Source organism: Corylus avellana, chromosome 4 (assembly GCF_965113065.1).
Source record: "Corylus avellana chromosome 4, dhCorAvel1.hap1.2, whole genome shotgun sequence".
Lineage (NCBI taxonomy): Eukaryota > Viridiplantae > Streptophyta > Magnoliopsida > Fagales > Betulaceae > Corylus > Corylus avellana.
In genome coordinates, this window is record NC_142493.1 from 32,624,519 (window position 1) to 32,647,249 (window position 22,731).

At 38.2% G+C, this 22,731-nt stretch overlaps 3 protein-coding genes and 1 long non-coding RNA gene across 5 annotated transcripts; 3 read left to right on the top strand and 1 right to left on the bottom strand.

Annotated features, from left to right (window-relative positions):
- Positions 1-3,791: 3,791 nt before the first annotated feature.
- On the top strand, positions 3,792-8,809 carry PLPB (PAS/LOV protein B). 2 transcript variants are annotated; one of them, XM_059589778.2, is made up of 7 exons: positions 3,792-4,969; positions 5,507-5,714; positions 5,828-5,892; positions 6,024-6,103; positions 6,205-6,240; positions 6,347-6,410; positions 8,499-8,588. In XM_059589778.2, exons 1-6 carry the CDS (start codon positions 4,399-4,401, stop codon positions 6,395-6,397), a joined length of 1,011 nt encoding a protein of 336 aa, XP_059445761.2. In that variant the 5' UTR covers positions 3,792-4,398; the 3' UTR covers positions 6,398-6,410; positions 8,499-8,588. The 2 variants fall into 2 exon arrangements, with proteins under 2 accessions (XP_059445761.2, XP_059445760.2); XM_059589777.2 differs by having other exon boundaries at positions 3,798-4,969; positions 6,205-6,260; positions 8,499-8,809.
- On the top strand, positions 6,420-8,029 carry LOC148586619 (uncharacterized). The gene is made up of 2 exons (XR_015911845.1): positions 6,420-6,617; positions 6,878-8,029. It is a non-coding gene; the product is annotated as an uncharacterized LOC148586619 (long non-coding RNA).
- Positions 8,810-10,254: 1,445 nt separating the features above from the next.
- Positions 10,255-11,952, top strand: LOC132178439 (glyoxal oxidase-related protein). Its single transcript, XM_059590878.2, has one exon. The coding sequence runs from the start codon at positions 10,255-10,257 to the stop codon at positions 11,950-11,952; it is 1,698 nt and encodes a 565-aa protein (XP_059446861.2).
- A 599-nt stretch (positions 11,953-12,551) lies between these two features.
- LOC132179585 (Major facilitator superfamily protein) lies at positions 12,552-17,258 on the bottom strand. Its single transcript, XM_059592325.2, has 5 exons — positions 17,185-17,258; positions 16,933-17,035; positions 16,551-16,768; positions 13,933-14,373; positions 12,552-13,847 (listed from the first exon to the last, which is right to left on the bottom strand). The coding sequence occupies exons 1-5, from the start codon at positions 17,185-17,187 to the stop codon at positions 12,870-12,872; spliced, it is 1,743 nt and encodes a 580-aa protein (XP_059448308.2). The 5' UTR covers positions 17,188-17,258; the 3' UTR covers positions 12,552-12,869.
- Between the last annotated feature and the right edge of the window lie 5,473 nt (positions 17,259-22,731).

Consider the following 22,731-nt stretch of genomic DNA (forward strand, 5'->3'; position numbering starts at 1 on the left):
ACCCAACCAGAACTTAGACCATTCGGCTTTTGCTGCCAGCCCAACTTAACGCACCCATTGATCTCCAATGTGGGCCTGGCAATGTCTAAACATGCACTGTCGTCGTGTCGTTTCGCCTCCCTCCAGTTAAATCAAAAGAGCCCATACTATCAAGTCCATCCTGATAACACCATTTTTGCAGCTTCCAATTATCATGTGACACATCATCAATTTAAGAAAAATACAAAAAAATAAAAGTGAAAAGAACCATACCAAATCAAAACGCATAAAAGTGAGAACAACCATACCAAATCAAAATGCCAGACCCACGGCGTGGGTCTCGCCAGACCCATGTCGTGGGTCTGGTCATGACCCACGCCGTGGGTTTGGCTGTGACCCACGGCTTCTCCAACCACTTTTTTGCCAAATCGAGCCTCAAAATCTATTTTTAATGCTTCAAAACTTGTATCTAATGCTTCAAAAATCATTTTTAATGCCTCAAAACTTGTTTTTTGATTTAAAACTAAAACCTAGAAGGAAAGATTAACTCTTTAGGGATTATATCACCTTAAAGGCAAAAACAAAAACTTTAATTCGATTATGCAAAATGCAATATTGATGAACATTGTCACGCCACATATCTTATTTTATTTTGTCATTTTTTACATTTTCCTTTATCTCGTTCATGAACAATGTTCATCATTGATTGAATCCCCTCTTTAATGCATATGAAGATTTGTGATGGCAAATTGATTTGCAAGAACACACATGATTTTCGTATGAACAATTTTTTTATTTTTTTATTTTTATTTTTTTAAATAGTTGGGTTTAGTTAAACTAAAAAAACCTAGGTTTTGCTTAATCATTTTGCATATAAAGGTAGATAAATTATTGTGAATCCTCTGAAATAGATAAAAGGTACTGTTCAATAGCTATTTTACACAAAATTTTAAAGAATATATTGTACATGCTTTTTCTTCATCGAAAATGAATCTCTCCTTTGTTTGATTGCCCATAGATATAGTATTGTGTGTCGAACTACTTATATGTTTGTCTTTTGTTTATGGTCCACACTTTATTTTGCCTGGTTGATGTACGACTGATTCTTTATTGCTTTATTTATTGAAATATTTGCTAGATCAATTACTAGCAGCAAGTCTTCATTGCTACACAAAATTTTAAAAAGATTTAAATTAATGTTGAAGCATTTTCGGGTATGTTGGTGCGTTTCCAGGTCCAAGGTTTTGTTACTTCAGCGATTTCCTTAATGGTAGGGTTGAGAGGAGACAACATGCGGCAATGAGACCTAATACTCTCCGATAAGTTAACATATTTATTTGAGAAATTAATAAATAATCAAAAATTGCTTATATATATGTTCTAACAAACTAATGGGTGTGCATTTTATGGTCTTGTCCGTCAGCTACTGATGTCTGGAGTGTTAGATTTTTTTTTTTTTTTTCCATAAATGTAATGATGCATATTGGAATTTTTTGCGATTAGTGGAAGAAATTTATGAAAATGGTGGGAAGGAAATGCTTACAGTATTCACTCGGCAGGCTAAGAGCATTTGGATGAGAAGGAATGGGGTGATTCATAGAGATTTATTTACTGATCCTAATGAACTAGCCCGGGCAACTACACAGGCGATTGATGATTTTTTGTTGGTTCATTCTTCGTTCAATATGGCTGCTGGGCAGGAGCGGGTGCAGATAGATTACTGCTACTTGGGAAAAACCTGATGTGGGCTGTTTTAAGGTAAACTGGGATGTGGGGATGGGTTGGCTATTGGATCGGTTTGGTATGGGCATGGTGATTCGTGACTTTGATGGACGCTTTGTTGCTGCAAGGGCTGTCTCACGGAATGGTTGTGTGGACTCTGCGGTAGGAGAAGCTTTAGTTTCCTTTCAAGCAGTGAATTTTTGTAGGGAACTGGGACTGTCTAGTATTATTTTGGAAGGGGATGCACAGATTATTGTGAAAGGGTTAAACTCTCCTCATAAGAATTTGAGTAAGTCTGGGCATATAATTGAGGATAGCAGGTTAGTACTACAATCAATATCAAGCTGGAAGTGTCAACATGTGAATCATATGACGAATATGACAGTATATACGTTAGCTAAATTAGCAGTCAGCATTTTCATAAATAGGACTTGGGTGGGTGAATCCTCCCACTATATTTGTAATATTATTGAGAGGGAATTACAATCCCTTTTACTTTGATTTTCTATAATGAGAATTCATGAAGTTTCTTTCAAAAATAAAAAACTAATGTGAGAGAGAAAGAGAGAGAGTGTGTGGCGTGAGAGTGTCTACGAGATGGAGATGGAGAGGGAGACGTGAGTCTCTGAATGTGGAAAGGGAGACGTGATGGAGGAGGAAGAATAGGAAGAATAGGAAAAAATCTCCCTCTCCTCCTTCCTTTTTTTCCTTTTATCTAAATGTGCAAAAACAATGTGGACACATGTCTCTCAATTAGTGGATAAGCATATTACAAATAAGCATAAAAAGAATGGGATCCACTGGGAGATATTTTCTCCCCAACAATTAATATTCATTAAGCACATATTTTAAAACACAAAGACAACTCGCATATGTTATAAATTTAAGTAGGGCATACGACTTATTATTTTAGTAAATAGTCGATCTAATTAGGAGAGAGAATATGAAAGAAATGTGAGATTTAAAAAATAAAAAGATTGAAAATAGTTATTTCATATTTATATTAACATTCATTAAATAATTATTTAAAAAGACAAAGATATAGTAAATGAAAGGGACAAATTAATTAAGAGATAGAAAGATAGTGAGACATTATAGAGTGCGGGTATCCTGAATTGACTCGGGAACATTATTGATAGAGAATGATTTTTTTTTTTTTTCCTTTTAAAATATAAATAGTCAATCTAAATAGGAAAGCGAAAGTGAAAGAGATATTAAATTTACAAATAAAATAGTTATTTAAGATTTTAAGTTATGCATAGATTCAAAACCAACTACTCTTTAAATATTAATGCAGTTGTTCTCCATGAACCCTATCTATAATGAAAATTCTCAGTATTAAAATATTTTTTCAAACTAAAAAAAAAAAAAAAAACTCAATTAAATATACATTAGCAAAAGATGGATACACGTAGGCTCACCTAATCATTAGTAATTACTGGATAATTGTCCGCTGGTGACTGGGTGAGTCAGCAGGGGACACGTGGGAACGCGGCGATGCGCGGTGCTACAAAAATTAAAAAAAAAAAAAAAAAAAACAAAGATGGAGTATATATCGGTGGTGTCCCAAAAATAATGGGCTTTATAAAGTGGACGGCGCAGGATGACTGGAATTGGATAAGGATCAGCGTCGATTTTCGTATCGGTGTGTTTGTTTGCCTTGTTGTTTTCCTCCGGACCATTGAACTGCTTTAGCAACCGCTGTATCGGACAGAAATTGGGACATCTACTGGTTTCCTTTCCCAGTGGATCATAGGTAAATCCGGCTGTACTTTCTTTAACGCCCGGGGAGAAAAGGTAATTTAACAGGGATTTATTTATTAAACCCTTTGAAGCCGATCAATAATGGAGGAATGTTGGGGTCCACGTGTGAATGACTGGGCACGATTCATATCATTATGAGCCATTCTTTTGATGTGCTCGAAGTTGGACCGCTGAAATGTGACGCTAATAGTAAATAGTTAGAGATAATTTTGTTTTAAGAAAAATTTGGACGCAATAATTGAGCTAAAGTTTAGGCCTTTTGGCCAGGTAGCCGAAGCTGAAAATCGATGTACCTACCACTGTTCAAGAAAGAAAGCTTGGAATGAGAGGAAAAGCCAATTATAAAAAGGGGCCATGAAGGATAAGACCGAAGGAAAAAAAAAGAATAATAAAAAAATCTTGAAAATTTGTGTGACTCTTGCCGAATCTGCGTTGTACTCGTCAGTGTTCTTGCTGCGTAGTTTCTCTCGCATTCCTAGCCAAACCAAAAACAAAAAGCGATTGATGGGCATGTCTCCACTGTCGCTGCCCTATTCAGTGCCACACACACAGATATTTTCCAATTTTCATCTCTAATTGAAACGGGTCCAGGTTGGAGTTCACTGTTTCAGCTCACTCTTCCACGAGATGCTACCTCTTCACGTGATTTTGTGTCTTAGCTTTTCATCAAATCGAATTTCACCTTCTCAGAGAGAATTACTCAGAAATCTATGGCGTTTACGGTGATTATCACTTGGATTTCTGGGTGATCTGCTTCTTTCTATCTTTGTTTTGATTCCAATTTTCTGTTGGGTGTCTTTGAGTTCTGGGTGCTCTGTTTAATTGGGTTTTCCTCGAAGAACACGTGGTTGGGTACCACATGGGATTCGAACCAATCGGTACACCGAGGAGAGCCGTAGAATTCATGCAACAAGTAGTAGGTACCCGGACCACATGGCTCTCATAGAACAGTCATTGAACAGGCGGTACTCGCTCTATGTTCACGAAGAGCTCGACGAATTGTCTGAGAGTTTCACAATCACTGACCCCAGCATCTCGGGCCACCCAATCGTGTTCGCGAGCCTCGGGTTCCTAAAAATGTCGGGGTACTCGAAAGAGGAGGTGATCGGCAAGAATGGCAGGGTATTCCAGGGCCCCAGGACCAACCGAAGGTCGGTTATGGAGATTCGCGAAGCGATTCGGGAGGAGAGGCCGATACAGATCAGTCTGTTGAACTATCGTAAAGACGGGACACCCTTTTGGATGCTGTTTCATATGAGCCCGGTTTTTAGCAAAGATGATGGGAGAGTGATTCATTTCGTGGGAGTTCAGGTGCCGATTTCGCCGAAGCCGAGGCGGTCGAGGAGTGGGGTTGGAAGAAATGGGGTGAATTTGTGTGAGGATGGGTCTAGGATGAGAGGTGACATCGTGTTTGGGTCGTGTAGGAGGGAAGTGTGCTCGGATTCGTTGGTGGAGTTGGGTCGTGTATTGGATTTGGAGTCGGTCTTGGATTCTGATAGTAGAGGTTTGTTTCTTTGTTTGTGATTTGATTGATAATAAAGATGAGCTTTACTTAGTTGGTAGAATTATATTGTGCTTGTGATAGTGTATTAATGTTCACTCTGGTAGCTGGTTTGAGTTTAATTAATGTGCAAAATAGCTTCAGTGTTTCCCTCCATTCCTTCCACTTTCTTTTTGCAACTTCCTTATACTTGTTTTAGTATATAGTTGCAGGTTGGTTTTGCCAGCTTGTGCTTGTTTTAATTGGGAATTTGTTCTATCTTGGGTTGTGTTTTGTTCTGTCTGGCATTTTTTCCCCCTACCGATTATTTTAGATGAATGGAAGCTCACGCAGTTTGCTAACCTATCTTCTATTGCACATTGTGTCTTTTCATGTACAAACTTTATATTCATTATAACTCATCATTTCTAGATTTCTCTTTCATGTGTACTATGTATGTTTGTTCACATTTCTTTTTTTATTTTTTTATTTTGATATAAAATAAAAACTGTGAGCAACTTCTGGTTTTTGTTGTGTTCTGATTTACTCTGAAACACACAGGATTAGATATTGAAGAGACATGTGAGGCAAGCGATCTAGAGAAGCAAAGAGCTGCAAATGCCATTGAGAACATCTCCTCTTTGCTAACCCGCTACAGCGAGATAACAGGCAGATTGGTGTGTGAAAGGAGATGCAGCTTACCTGGGGCAGGCATTCTCAGTTCATCCTTAATTATTTCTCTTGGTAGAATCAAACAAAGCTTTGTATTGTGAGTTTTTGCAGATTCTCATGTTCTTGCTTTATGGTGGATTCCGTCCATTATGAAGATTTCTGATGTCTTTAGTTTGTGTTTCTTGCAATATATATGTGTTGTCATTGCAGAACTGACCCGCACTTACCTGACATGCCTATAGTTTATGCAAGTGATGCCTTCTTAAGATTGACAGGTATTTGGAGCTTTATCAAACATACAACCTGATCAATTCATTACAATAAATTCCTCTAGACGATGCAGTTATATGCATACATTCAACAATCCATATATGCAATTACCTATATCAGTTGTGTACTTTTGTAGGTTATGCTAGACGTGAAGTGTTGGGGCGCAATTGTAGATTTTTAAGTGGAGAGGATACGGATCCCTCAACTTTATCTAAGGTATCTCCTTTATTTCTTTATATTACTCTTGTTTGATGATTTCATGGCTAACTTTATCAATACTGAACCCTTAATTCAATTCTTTGCTTATTGTTTGCCAGATGAAGGAGAGCATTCGAGTTGAGCAGGCATGCACAGTACGTATCTTAAATTACAGGTTGAAACTTAACTATACATGCAATTTGTTACAAGATTTGAACTTTAGTCATAAATTTTGAAAATAAGTTGCTGTTTCCTTATCAGGAAGGACAAGAGTTCATTTTGGAATTATCTTCATATATCACCTGTTCGTAATGCTTCTGGAAAGGTATTGTTATATGCTAAGCTTTTATACTCTGTACTTTTTCATCTTGATTTACTTTTGGCTTGATTGAAAGCAAATAGGATCAATTTCATTGCTCTTCTAGTGTCTGAGCAGTCAGGAGCTGAACGTTTTGCTTTTGTATAAAGTTGAATTCTTATTAAACTTCTCAGTCGAAGTTAATTTATTAATAACATAGATTTATCAATTTAGGTTATTGTTAGTAACCTAAATTGATGGTTAGGGAGTAAAGCCTGGGGCTCTGAGTTTGCTCCTCAGTGGTCTCAGGTTCGAAACCCACCAGGTGCTACCTCCCCCTTGGGGCCACACCCCTCTGGTGAATAGCCAGTGACTTACCCTGTTCCGTGTAGGGAAACTTCCGAGGGTGCGGTGCACGGGGCCGGGGTTTACTCTGCAGGGGTGGGTCCGAAGGGCCCTGCCTTGTAGAGGTTCCTCGATATCAAAAAAAAAAGGTTATTGTTAGTTATGGAAACTGGTTGACATTGTTACATTGTATATTCAGTTCAGTAAAGATAGTTTCTGATGGATACTTGTTCACGGATCATGATATTCTATGTTTCTTATATGTAGTATAACCTGCAAGAAAAAATTATTTTGGGGTTTGGACTTTTAGTTGGCTGGTATATCAGGCTTGAAATGTTAGTGATGTCTGCCTTGTTTTGTATTGCGTGCTGGATAATGGTCTCATTTATTATGGTGCTAAATTTGAGGGAACTTATTTTCCTTCATTCTAGTAGTTATTCATTCTTTGGTGCTTGTGCAGTGGCTGTATTTGTTGAATCTTTTGCAAAAGGGAGATTATTTATTCTTAATATATACAAAGTAGTAGTATTATGTTTTCATAATGGATGGCTAAATATGATTATTTTTAAGATTCTGAACATGTATATTTATTTGAATTTATCTAGGAATTGATTTGCACTGCTATGTTTAGTAGGAAGTTACTGTGATTATTGCTGTCATGCTTGTGTCAAATTAGTGAATTTAATGGCAGAAGAAGATTAAGTATATTAGATAGGGCTAGAGATGAAAATTGCTATAGATCATGCTGGATTTCTTGGTGTTCTATGACCAAACAAATGTCCAGAGGTTTTAGATGAAGATATGGCATGTTTAATCTCTGTTAAAAAAAAAAACTTGGTAGTCTACTAAGAAGGTAAATTTTGCTGCTCTTCTTATGGGCCTTGATTTTCATACTTTATTCTTGATGATGCATTCGTGATCATAGCTGGTGGTGTAGGACAAGAGAGGGAATGGTCAAATGGGTCCTGGTTGTTGGGTTGGAAACAGATTTTTGTTCTCCTATTTCAAAACTGTTCGTGAATTCAATTTTTCTTTTCTTTATTACATAAATGGCTGGATTATTTTTTTCCCATCTAGGAAACACTCTCTCGCTCGTTCTCTCTCTCTCTCTCTCTATGTGTGTGTGCGTCTTTTGGGTCAGGTGTAAAACTATCAATAAATCTTCCAGGATAACTCCACAAGGCTTTGGCCTGGCCCACCCACCCATCCTACCTCAACTAGCCCCTCATGAAGGGGACGACTTGCCACCATGCAATGATAAGACTCCCATGGACTTCCAACCACCTGTTATACCATCACTTTCTAGATTTGAAAAAGCTGGACCAATCCCTTAATTTTTCCCATCTAGCCATGCTACTGTTATGTTTTGAGTAAGATGCTAATTTCGGACAGCATATTTTTATGGTCTTTCCACATGTCAAACCCATGTCTTAGTTAGAATTCTTCTTTAATATGCGGATTCTTAGCTGTGCGGCACTGCTGTCGTGATGGACTACTGTTACTAGACATTGATCTTTGAGCAAGAAATTCTTGTTGGTTTTTTACATATGGTTGATAGTTGTGATTGCTTGTTGTTAGCCAAGGGGAAAGCAATTAAAGAGAACGATGACACTTTAGATTCAAATTTCCAGTAATGCCCACTCAAACTTGTAAATTTGGTTTTCTTGCTAATGACTACATCTGATATGATGATGGTGGAGAATGAAATGACTCCTGTTCCCTAATACGGTTAGTTCTTTCGCTTCTCTTACTGTGTTTATGTTTGTTCAGATAGCATACTTTGTGGGTGTTCAGATAGAAGAAGGCTGCAAAGACCAGGTCAGACATGGTCTGAGCCCTGAGATGAGGCAGCTTGGTGCAGTTGGCGCAGTAAAGGTAGCAGTAAGGAGTTTATCAATAGGTGCTGGTCCTTCAATGTCATAGGAGAACCTCTGCATTCTTTGCTGCCGATTGTAGTCCAAAATGTCACAGGAGAGTTGAAAAGGCACATAGTAAAATGATTTGTCACACGAGTGGACCCCTGTTACATTCATATAGTTTTATATAATAATGTTTCAATATAAGGTTGAAGCTTCGAGTCATATGTTTCAGTTAAAAGGACTGACTAGATTTTTTTTTTTTTTTTCGTTTTTTGCAAGTGGACGGCTTGCTAGATTTTATGATCGAGCCTGTTGGATTTGACATCAACAGATTGAATGATTGTTATGGTTAAGATTGAAATATAAATAACAATGTGGGGGTCACTAATTTCCGATGTGGGCTGGGCCGTTAATGTGTCATACCAATACCATCCGTGGCACCCAGCTCTTCAGCTGCTTCCTTAGGGCGTTAGAAACAGGCCAATGGATTTGGATTATCAAAGCACACATTAGCAATTCATCACAAAAGAACCGAACCTGACAGACACCTTAAAAATAAAATTCATCTTTCAAAAATGAAAACATATATTTTGACATTTTCCTAATTTTTTTTTAATAAATAAAATAAAATATTCTTGTAAAAACGGGGTTAGGCAGGCTGTGGGTGGTAGAGTTGGGCGGCCTTTACTTGGTTGGTGTAAGAGCCGTGAGGCCCAAGTGGGCCCTTGGTATATCGACTACACTAATTGCCCCCAAATTCCCACAAGCGGCAAGGATGCAGGTTGTTTCTTCGTAGTTCTTGTTGTTCATGGCTGTTGAATTTGCTGATGAAGCTCTATCGGACGCACAATATTCCGAAGGGGATCTGGTTGCCCAGGTGGTACGTCTGGGGGAGTCTGTAGTCAATTACTCGGTAGGGACCTTTACCAATTTGGCCTTAAGAAAATAAGTATATCAATAGTGAATCCGGAGTGAAGACATGAATGAATACGGGCTCTTCAATTTTTCGTATGGCAGCAGCCTCTTTAATTGATGTACAAAGTGACGCAAATCTCACTACTAAATAAAAGAAAAAATAGACAATAAATCTATAGTTCGCGTGTACGGATCGATATCATCATCGTTTACAACTTTCCCATGAAAAGATATCTCCAAATTAATTGTGTGAACTACCACTTTCCCATGAGTACCATTTCAAAAAGAAAGAAAGAAAAAAAAAATCTCAGAAAAATAAGAAAATAAGTTTTCCACACGTAAAATTAAACCAAAGCTGGGAAAAGGTAATTTCGATCGATGGGTTGAAAATTAATTAGCAATGTATACAATTTTAGTACGTAGCATTAATGTTTAGGCCATGCAAGGAAATATAAATCAAGAGAAGAGCTAAGCATAAAGCATCTACTCCCAAATCTCTATCCATGTATTATAAATGCAAGTTGGAAACATTTAAACGAAAATAAGCATTTCGCAAAAATATACTATTTACCGTCATCTCATCCATCTGATCGTGAATCTCCATATTCCTGTGTATATATCATATATGGATATGGATGGACACCCAAACCCGCTCTTTTTATTCTCGCACAACAAAGGAAAGACTAAGAAGGCTAGCTAGCAAATAATTACCATAATACCACGCACAAAGAAACCCCAAGAACGTCCCGAGCATGGGGTCCAAGAACCCTTCTTTACCCTCGTTTCTACTCTTTATGATGACGTGTTGGTCTCTGTTCGCAGTTTGTCCATCCTTGGACGTTAATTTTCTGAGGCTTTCTCCGCCATGGATGGGCGGCCAGTGGTTCCTGCTCCACTCCAGCATCGGCGTCTCCGCCATGCACATGCAGCTCCTCAAAAACAACAAGGTCGTCATCTTCGACCGCATGGACATGGGACCCTCCAACCTCTCTCTCCCCAGAACCTACTGCATTCACAGGCCCAACAAGACCCTGCTAGATTGCACCGCTCACTCCCTCTTATACGACGTCCCTTCCAACACCTTCCGTCCCCTCCTCGTCAAGACCGACACGTGGTGCTCCTCCGGCTCCGTCGACCCCGACGGGACTCTAATCCAAACCGGCGGCTTCACAGATGGGGAGCGCGTCGTCCGCACGTTTACCCCCTGCGACGACAAGGCCTGCGAGTGGCAAGAGTTTCCCGGAGGCCTCAAAGACCGCCGGTGGTACGCGTCGAACCAGGTACTCCCCGACGGGCGCGTGATAATCCTAGGAGGTCGCCAAGCTTACACGTACGAGTTCTTTCCAAACCACAGGCCGCCGCCGCCGACGAGTTACTACATGAGGTTCCTGAGGGAGACGACGGACCGTTACGGCGACGAGAACAATCTTTATCCGTTTCTGCATCTCTTGCCGGACGGCAATCTTTTCGTCTTCGCTAACCGGAGGTCGATCTTGTTCGACTATAAAAGAAACCGGATCGTGAAAGAGCTCCCTCTTATTCCCGGCGCGTACAAGAGGAACTATCCAAGTACCGGGTCTTCGGTGTTGCTTCCTCTCAGGTTGAACGGGACTCATGGCTTGCCCGAAGCGGAGGTGATGGTATGCGGAGGTGCGCCGTGCGGTGCTTTTAACATGTCGGATAAGAATCGGGTATTCGTATCCGCGGCTAATACGTGTGGGAGGCTGAGAGTGACCGACCCGCAGCCCCGGTGGGTGATGGAGGAGATGCCGATGCCTCGGGTCATGTCCGACATGCTACTGTTACCAACTGGTGACGTGCTCCTCATCAACGGTGCAATGAACGGGACAGCTGGCTGGGAGGACGCCACCAACCCGGTTTACAGCCCGGTTATATACCGCCCAAACGAGCCCGACCCGGAACGCAGATTCGTGGTGCTGAAGCCGTCGAGAATCCCCAGGATGTACCACTCCACAGCCGTGCTGCTTCCAGATGGCAGGATATTAGTGGGCGGGAGCAACCCTCACACGAGATACAACTTCACAGCGAAACCTTTTCCAACGGATTTGAGTTTAGAGGCGTATCACCCGTATTACCTGTATCCACTTGTCTCCCCTCTGCGCCCTTCGATCTTATCGGTGGAGTCGTTGGGGAGTACCGTATCGTATGGGCAGGTGTTCTCGGTGACATTCGTGTTGAGGGTGTTTCGGCCGGAACGGGGGATCGATGTGTCGCTCATAGCGCCGCCGTTTAACACTCACTCGTCCTCAATGAGCCAGAGGATGGTTTTTGTGGAGGTGGTTGGACTGGAACAACTGAGCTTCTTTACTTTTAAGATTACGGTTATTGGGCCCCCAACTAAGACTGTGGCCCCTCCCGGATACTATATGCTTTTCGTCGTCCACGCTGCAATTCCTAGCCATGCTGTCTGGGTGAAGGTTCAGCACTGAATAATGATAAATAACAAGTGAACAGATAATTCACTTTGATTGGCACAAGTGAATTATTGTGCTGTTGTTTCTGTTTTCTGGTTCTTGTTTTTTTGGTGGTTGTGAATTATTTTGAGTTGAATTAGCAAATGTTTCTTTAAATTGATGTAGTTTGACATGCCTGCAACATATATATATATATAGGTAAGATGATGAATCATGCTAGCTAGTAGGAAGGAGGGTTTGGAGTTAGGTGGAGAATATGTGTCTTTCAGAAGGCTCTCTTAGCAAGAAAATTAAAACATTTTCCTTTCACAAAAAGCAATTAAGTAACGTATTGAAAGTCTTATTAATTAAAATTCCAGACCATTTTCTTTTCATATAAGCTAATCAAGGGACGTATTTGAAACTTTCAGATTAGTAGAACTGACCCAGCGATGTGTTTGTGGTCTATTAATTTCATTTCCAAATCGGTACTTTAGATGTTTTTTTTCAATTAAGTATCGTGAGATATATATATACAATGTAATTATGTAGGTGATCATTTAGAATATGGGTTATTTGGTTGCTCGCATGAAAATGTAATAAGGTGATGTGTAATTTGTAAACAACAATTGCCGTAGAATTGTCCATGATCAACTTGCATTTTCTAACAGCATGATTCATGAACTAGTACATTCCCTACTATTAGTCTATTACAGTGATTAATCTTGCTTTTGACACGTTTAGCTGACCTTAGGCTCGGCTCGAACCGTCGAGCAGGATCAGGATCTACAACAATTTGGACAGTTTTTGTGAAAAAGTTTCCAGGTTGGTCCAAAATTTATTTGAGCAGCCGAGTCTAACCGCTCCTTCTCATAAAAAAAAAACTGCTGGATTACTGAACGCTAAATTGTTGTAGATGCTCAATCATCCGGCCCGAGTGGCCGTAGCTCGTGTTAATTATGTGCTCTTGTTGATCTGTATTTGTACCGGGTGGCCCATAGAAGGTAGTGCAAGAAATTCAATGCGCTGAGCACGCACAGCAGCCAGTAGAATCGTTCCAGGTGGTAATGATTCAAATTGCTACCGGAAAGCCACGGCCGGTGATTGAAGTTACCGGTGGCATCGTTGACCAGTGATACAATGACCGAGCTAAGATAGTAGCCCATTGCCAATGAGGCCCAGGAAAGAGATGTAGCCAGGGATCTCATGCTCGCCGGCGCCTCTGTAAAGAAGAATTCCAACAATCCGGCCAAGGTGAAAAGATCTGCCGACCCGAGAAACAAGTACTGAAAAGCAATCCAAAAGAATGTGATGGGTAATGGGTGCTCCGAGTCTAGTAAGCCCGAGTGGGTCGCCACTCTCTTCCGCTTAATCTCCACAAGAGCTGCCACTGCCATGGCTATAATCGAAAGAACTAAACCAATTCCAATCCGTTGGAGATGAGTGATTCCCATTTCGGATTTTGTTGCTTTCCGAGCAAATGGGATGATGAGATGGTCGTAAACTGGCGCAAGAATCATGATGAAGGTGACAGGAAAAATGGGAAGCGAAGCTGGCGGGACATTGAGGGAACCGAGCTTGGTGTTCATTGTAGCAGCTTGTTGGACAGAGAATGTGGAGAGCTGAGCCAGGCAGCAATTGAGCATAAAGGTGCAAGCAAATATGGGGAGTACTTTTAGCACAATTTTGACGTCTTCTACTTGCTCAACCGTGCATTCTAGTGCTTTGTGGACCGGTTTGTCTACCACCGCTTTGTTTAGGAATTTTAGGCTCTCTGTTGCATTGTGGGTGGTGGACTCCATTGTTTTGTCATTATCCTTTTCAGCTTCCTTGCCGTTTGGCGTTGGGTAAACAGGGCTGGCGCCCATGCTTTCAACAGCAACACTGTGGCTTCTCCGGATGCAGATGTTGAGTATTGCAGCTACCAAAACCTGTTTAATCAGAAAACATACACATTGTCAAAAGTTGCAGAAAAGAGATCGACAAGCCCTTGAATTTTGACTGTTATGAAGTTACCTTGCTGATGGTCGTAAGGGGACTTCCAGAAGGTATTTTGTTTCTGTAAGTAGATGAACCGGCTAGGAAAACAGGGATGGATAAGAAAATGCTCAAGGTGGAGATTCCAAAGCCCCATTCCCAGCCCTTATTGTCTTCAATCCACACAACAAATGTTACTGCAATAAGCCCCCCGCATGAGAGGCAGAAAACAAAGTAGTTGAAAAAGGTTGACCTCTGTTTCCTTCCCTGTGGTGTGTTCTCATCAAATTGCTCAGCCCCATGAGCTGGCAGTGATCCCTTTATCCCTCCAACGCCCAGGGCCACCAGATAGAGCCCTAAGAAGAGCATTGCAGCTTTTCCACCATCGACTTCCTGGCAAGGAATGTTGATGTTCGCTATGTCACATGCCGCTGGCTTTAGTGAAGGTGACCGCGCTTGCACAGTCAGTATAACCAACCCCTGTTTCAGTAGTCGCAAAATGTAAATTTTTTTCAAAGTTCCATAAATTTAATGTACAAAAGTAGGCACCTAAAGCACTCCTGGACTTCACTATTTAGAGGTTGTTGGCTTTCAAGTGGGATGTAGAATGGCCCTACAAGGTATGGGTGGAGTTCTGAGTAGGATCTATCAAGATGGAAACAAGCAATACACGTGGCTCATCCACAGGCATGGAAGAAGACTCAGTTGCCATATTTAGCTCTATACAGTTGTAATCACCGGAGAGAAACGGAGATGAGGTCCATAAAAAGAAAAACAAAAAAACTTTTTCATATGAATGAATGGATTTTCCAACTGGGTCAGTGGCTCTTACTAGTAATTGTGCTTAATATTTTTGTCATTGGTGGACCAAAATTGGCATTATCTTTGATAAGGCCGCACGAGTGTCCCCTATAGGGGGCCTCGTGGCACAAAGACCGGCGTAACATGTGGCATGCGGGTGACACTGGTGGACGAGATTAGGAGGGTCTCATCGTGTACGGTAGCAGAGACAAGATTTTGACAATTCAGAGATATTGCCTTCATGCTCAGATGAGAACACGAAGATTCTCGACTTCTATGTGGGCTCGGATTGGATGCGATGCACAAGGAGGAGTTTGTGTGGGACCAGGATGTTCCCAAATCTAATTTATGGGACTAAAATGATGTATTTGGATTTTGTCATGATTAAGCTCTTGGACATCAAATTGGACATAAAATTGCTGTTTATGAATATATCTCATCATGCATAAATAATAATAATAATAATAATAATATGGATTTGGAACACAATTTAATGCTTATTTTTTTGGTTGTTGATGAAACATCAATGCATCATACCCCACGAAACTTAAAAGAATAATTCTCTGTAAAATAATAATCATCATTTGATCGAGTCCAATCACATCTCTTCTCACTATCAAGGTCAACCTCAATTTTTTATATGTATATAGGGATATGCACTAAGAATTTAATTTGCGGAGAGACAAACTGGACTGAATTATTTTTTGTAAGGATGGATCATCATTCATTAATCAAGTAATATATATATATTTTACCAAATAAGAAAAATAATATAAATTGATTTTTTTCACTGCATTTTCTTCTGGACTTCGAATTTCTAATTAATCTTACGTCAGAATTCTTCATCCTAAATGTTATTAGTTGAGGTGACATGTTCCATGTTTTTTAGTTTTGTGGCCGAGAGGAAAAAAAAGATTAGAATAACCACAATTGTATGCCTAGTGGCACTCATCAAATGTGAACCTATTGGAATATTTATTAATGGGTGATATTGAACTTATCTGTATATTTAAATAAATTTATATAAATTATTTGAAAAGAAATGTTTAAATTATTGACTTTGAAAAAAAAAAAAAAAAGAAAAAAGAAAGGAGGGTAGTGGTTTCGTAATTTGTGTCAGTCAAAAAAGAGAAAGAAAATTTATTGAGAGATGATTAATTTTGCAAAAAATTGAGTGCATCAACTTGCTACTCTCACCGGTGAGAGCATGCCTTGTGAGCAGTGCCAAGTAATGCTCCTGAATTCAACTTGTATGTGCTTTAATTTCCACTCTTATAACAATCATAATTCTTGCATGCTTTTTCTTATCCAACAACGAGTTTTGGATTGTTTCAATGTTAAAAAAAAAAAAATTATTAAAAATAAATGGTGGAGATGAAATAATTAAAAATCATTAATAATTAATTTTTCCACTTGAGTAAGCCAAACTCTTATCTAAACAACGTAAGAAAGGAGCAAACGACAAAAAAACAATAATGATAAGAGCAAACAAATTCTTCGATTCCATGGCTTTGATTTGTTGCATCTGATGCAACTTGGCTCAAAAAGCATTAGGTGTTCACAGGCCACGTTTTCTTTAGATTCCCTTTCAGGAAATTTGCTATACAATTTTAGCTTTTCTTAAAGAAAATGGAAAAGAGGTGGAGAAATTGCACTACAAATCATTACCAAACAAAGATTAAAAATGGGAAACAAAATACAAGAAGTCTAATCTGTCAAGAAAAGCCAAATTAGCTACTGCTAACAAAAAGAGATTATTGTGGCCGACTCAAAAACTAATAATAATAATAATAATAATAATAATATATTATTAAGAAAAAGGAGGAGGAGGAGTGGAAAGAGGAAGGCAAGTTTACCAGGAATTCAATGACTGCACTTATCAGGTAGATTTGATAAGTAGTGAAAAAGGCATCAGAAAGGAAGCCTCCCAGGAGAGCAAGAAGGAAAGCTGTGCCCATGAAATTAGTGACACTGTTGGCCGATTTGGAGGGAGAGAAGTGCATGTACTTTGATAGATAAAGCACCAAATTGCTTGCATTTGCTAAATATGCCAGGTTCTCCATTATCTCCACCACTACATTCAGATTCAATAAAAAATAAATTAATTAACCAAAATTAAATGTAAACCATTGGAGAGGGCAACTTTTTCACAAACTCAGATATTTCCTGAGGAAAACGTGAATCAAGTGGTAACTTTTTTAAAAGAAGATCATGTGGGTGCTGAAATTTTGCACGGACCCAATACAAAGGAGGCTGCAAGCATGCCGCCATGGCGGCCTCTGACAGCAGGTTTGCTCCTCCAGTCCACATAGCCTTCCCATCTGGTTAGCTGCTCTTCTTCCTGCACATAATCTCTGGATGATTAAGAAAATGAAAGCAATACTTGTTCTAGTTTCCAATTAAGGAAACCAGGAACATGCAGACAGCTATAGTCTATAGAGAAACTGAGGTAAACAAAAAAAGGAGAAAGAGAGGTAGAGAGGAACCCACCATTATCTCCCCCCTTTTTTTTTTTCTCACAACTTGGGTTGATTGGGCTGGATCCCTGGTCTGAGAAAAGCAGAGTGACCCCTGGAGCGTTATGTATATATATATATATATAGAGAGAGAGAGAGAGAGAGAGAGTTGGAAAAGGAAGAATCCAACTCAGGGAGAATGACTTTGATCCCCTCAAACTCTCGAAGTCTCCCCTTATGTTTTCCCACTAGGAATTTAATTAGCTTTTTTTTTTTTTTTTTGGGTTTTTCAATTTATAATTTCAAATCATGCACATGGCGAGAGAGAGAGAGAGAGAGAGAGAGAGAGAAGAGTAGGTTCAGGGTCTTAGCTGGGACTGGTTTTGGTTAAAATAAATGTAATATTTCCAAAAGAGGAGAGTGGAAGATAGGGAGAGAAGCATCAAATCCTCTCTCACCAAAAAGAAAAGCAACGAGCCAAACAGGGAGTACCTTGTTACTACCTTTCTCTTGTTTGACCAAAACCCCCTACATTAAATGCAAAGGTGTTGATTCTTCACCATCCTTCTTATGGTATGTTGGCTTTCACACTCTAGCAAAGTTAAAAGGGCATTTGGCTTCTTTTGCTGTGTTTAAGGGTGGTTCAAATTTAATTTTAATTTTCTTTAGAGCACCTAAGCCGATTGATTCTTTATGCGCACACGTGTAGCATCATGATCCTCTTTAATGAACTTCACTAATCGAAGGGGGATTCATTGGATGAATGACGATAAAGATTAAGGACTTTTGAGTGGAGGTTTGATGACCGTTGGATTAAGGGAGTTCCATCAGATTAAGCAAGAAAAAAACAGAGTACAAGTTGCTGATTCGGGTTAAAAGGAACGCGCAAATTGATTTTCAGATGGTCGTAAAGGAACGGTCATGGAGGACCGAAAGTGAGTCAAACTCTGACTTTTTAGGAACATGCCCACCCCACCCCACCCCCACCCCAACCCACCCTTCCCCACCCTTGCTTAGTGGTACGACCGGAGGAAACACGAAGGTTTCTTTTTATTTTTATTTTTTTAAGTTACTAGAAATCCAATTGCCTCCCTCCGTATGGGGTCGAATCCCTGCTCTCTTTTGTTGTGAGTGCTAATATTATTTTAAATGAGGTTGGGGAATGATTGAACTATCATCACCGTCAGTCACGAGGTTCCCAATCTAGATATTTTGGAAGCATCGATTCTCACTTACAAATAAAAATATCTTCTTATATCCTCACGTTATTATCTTAAGTCAGAGTTTTGATTGTGTCAAAATACAAGTAAAAAACGAGTCACATTGTTTAATCCTAACCTAATAATAGTGTCGAGTTCGTGAGTTATGTCAAAAATTGTCAATCTTTGAATTTATTTGGTAACGGGTTTTGGAATTTTAGTAATTTGATACTGTAACAAAAATTGATTGATAAAAAAAAAATGTAAGAATGTTTCGTATGAAAAAAAATTTATTTTGTAGTAATTTTTTTTATTTGAATAGTAATAAAAAATTATTGATATCATGTAAAAAGTAAGATAATGTTTAAAAAAAAAAAAAAAAAGATGAATAGTATTGAAACAAAATCGTTTACCAAACGCAGCCTTTATGTTACGTGTAAGGTTCAAATTATATTTAAGCGTAAATATAACACTATATATGTCAACTATAATTTAATTCAATTAATTTAATAAATCAAATCCTTTAACTATAACTCGGTAATTTAAATTCGTGAGCAGTAAAAAATTGGGTGCCCACATCTTTTTAGTACTTTTAACGGTGCAATATAGCTGTCTTGTTGTGAGATCATGACGACGCTCTGATTGCGAAACCATAACTATTCACTAGCGATCTTTGAAGAGGAACTCTTCTAGCTAGCTTTGTAGTTGTAGCCTTAGCCTAACTAAAACAATTCGACCACAGCATGCCACGTAAGAGAGTAAGATTTGGGCTGTAGTACTTATCTTTCAGCTAAAGAGACAAACAAGTGATTAATTAGCACAATCGCCTTTGGGTTTCCTCAGTTTACAAAAGTAACTGACAGCAATGGTCAATTTGTAGCCAATCAAAAGCTGACACCGTCTGATGACAAGACAAACGGGCAGCTGTCACAAAATTTTTTTTTTAATCGGGCAACTGTTACTATGTTATTACAAAAGAACGAAAGCAGTTTGGATAATGAAAGAAAATGCAACTTGAGAGATAATAAGAGAGTAAATAACCACCAAGTGGTAGTTGAGTTGGTAGAAGAACTCTTTTCATCTTAGTGATCGTGTGTTTGAATTCGCTTGCGGTAGTAGATGCGTGAACCAGATGCTACTATGAAGGGGCTCTACTGACTCACACTTTGGTGGGGTTGTGGTGACGTGCTCGCCTTCCCAAGCAGTAGCTATGGCTCAAACTGGACATTCCACAGCGGATGGGAACCCCAATGGTCACGCCCAAGGGGAAAAACTACACTGGTCGCCCATTCCTATCATTTTAATTAGAAAAAAAAAAAAAAAAAAAAAAAAGAGTAAATATTTATTTTCAAAAGGAAAACCTTATGATGCTTTCATATTCAAAATGGCCATTGATTATAGCACTACAAAAAACTTACCAATTTGTAATTTATCTATTATTCATTACTTTTTGACACATTACCAATTAATAACGTGTCAATTTGTGAAATATTTTAGTAACATGTTAAATGTAACACGTTACTAAAATATCATCTTGATTGATAGTTCAGATACGACTTGAGAAATAATATATATTGATAGCTATTGATGTTGAGAAATTCATCCGAATAAATGTATAGGATATGGATGTATGTTGAAAAATACATTCAAATGGATGTATCGGATATGGATATATGTTGAAAAATGATGTATGTTGGAGTTGGTAAATTGATAGCTATTGTTATCATGGTTTTGTTGACACGTTACTATTTAGTAACATGGTTGACACGTTACTAAAGTTTAGTAACGTGTCAATCTTAGCACGTCACTAAATAATAACGTGTTACTTTTTGACACATTACCAATTAATAACGTGTCAATTTGTGAAATATTTTAGTAACATGTTAAATGTAACACGTTACTAAAATATCATCTTGATTGATAGTTCAGATACGACTTGAGAAATAATATATATTGATAGCTATTGATGTTGAGAAATTCATCCGAATAAATGTATAGGATATGGATGTATGTTGAAAAATACATTCAAATGGATGTATCGGATATGGATATATGTTGAAAAATGATGTATGTTGGAGTTGGTAAATTGATAGCTATTGTTATCATGGTTTTGTAACGTGTCAAAATTGACACGTTACTATTTAGTAACATGGTTGACACGTTACTAAAGTTTAGTAACGTGTCAATCTTAGCACGTCACTAAATAATAACGTGTTAAAATTGATACGTTACTAAAATGGATTTTGCAACACCTAAATTATTAACACGCCACACAAGTTACTAAACGCACGTTACTAACATTTAGTCAACCCTATTAACATGTTACTAAAGTGCCGTTACAAATTATACAATTTTTTTTGTAGTGATATGAGAGTGAAAAAATGTCCACGTTATTTATTAAACTAGATAAGGCGATTCAACATTGCGAATAGATTCATTTCACAAGTAATGACCTTTGACTCTAAATATGAATGCATTAAGGGAAAAAAAAAAAAAAGAATTAGAAAACGAAAAAAATAAATAAAATGGCAGCGTTACATTCATGCATGATCCGAAGGAATTATGGGTTGTCCTCATCAAAATAAATAAAATCTTCAGTTGAAAGATTGAAAGCAACTTAGAATTGCAACGTGGAAGATATGATGGGCAACATGTCAACTCTAGTTAACGTCTATGCTTTGGCATTCTTCGTGTCTACATTTCTTTTTTTAATAGCGAAATTAATTTAAGAACATTAATGTGATGCAAGAGTGATGATGTTCTATCAGTGGCCCTATTGGCGGACTACTGTCAAGAAGCCCTTAATTTTAATAGAGATTTTAAAAGACATGTTAAAGAGTAAAATAAGTATATGCAAAACATTACTCTAATTTTAGTTGACAACGTTTGTCTTGAAACACGAATTTATCATCTCTAGGTGTTTTACTATAGAAAAAATTGTCTATTTTTATTAAATTTTTTCCTAACACTCAATTGATTATTTAATCTTTAATAATATTCAATGTGTGTGTACATTAGTGATCCCTAACTCCCACTGTCCCACATTAATGCTACGCTCTTCAAATTATCGTTGGGAGTTTAATGGTAATTTAAAAAAAAATCATGCTAGAGAGTATAAAAAAATTTACGTATCATTACTCTAATTTTAATTGACAACGTTTGTCTTTAAACACATTCATTATTCATCGTCTAGGTGTTTTAGTTGGGTCTAAATCGTTTTCAAGCTATAATATAGAAAAACTTTTCCCCTCTTATCCAATTTCTTCCTAACAATCAATCTATTTGTAATCTTTTGCACCACAATATGACAAAATATATATATATAGAAAAACTCCAACTACGCTCTTAAAATTATCGTTGGGAGTTTAATGGTAATTTAAAAAACATCATGCTAGAGAGTATAAAAATAAAAATTTATGTAACATTACTCTAATTTTAATTGACAACGTTTGTCTTGAAACACATATTCATTATTCATCGTCTCTAGGTGTTTTAGTTGGGTCTAAACCGTTTTCAAGCTATATGCTATAGAAAAACTTTTCCCTTCTTATCCAATTTCTTCCTAACAATCAATCAATTTGTAATCTTCTGCACCACAATCCCTTGGGCACCAAGGGGGTGGCATCCAGTGAGATGGGGGTGGCCACAATTTTTTTTTCTTTTTTTATTTTTTGAAAAAATATATATATATTTTTAATTTTTAATTTTTTTTAAAAAAAATTAATTAGGTAGTCACATCATCATTAATGATGTAGCCACTTATACTAGGTGTCGAATTTTAATTGGTCCACGTGTTAATGACGTGGATTTTCGTTAAGTCAACTAACGGTCAATGGATGGAAGGACTAATTTGGTCTTTATCAAAACTACAAATACCTCATGTGATACAAATCAAAATAAAGTGTGCTAATCCTAAGGAATTTTTAGTATTTAACCCTAATGTAAATTGAGACAAAATGTTGGCAGAGGGACCCTACCCAAGAGTGGGTCAGAACAAAGAGAAAGAGATCACTGCCTGGAATAAATATGGTATGAATATTTTATAAATGATGTAATGTGGTGTTTTGCATAGAAATTAGGGAAGAAAGAAAGCGACCAAATATTTTGCGCATGTGGTTCCACTTGTACATAAAAGATTGATTTATGAAATATTTGTCTTATTATTGATCACATTGCTGTCTTGGCCCCAAAAGAAATAATTGATACGTTTACATGTTGGCCAAGCCGCCCAATCTGATTGGCTGTATTTTAAGGAAAAGGGAGGTTACGTATAAATATATATAATTAAAATAATTTGCTGTTACTGTTAGAACTGACATTTCGGCACCCACGTGAACCTCCGATCAACAGAGTCACCGCCGCTTCCGCTGCACACGTCTCCG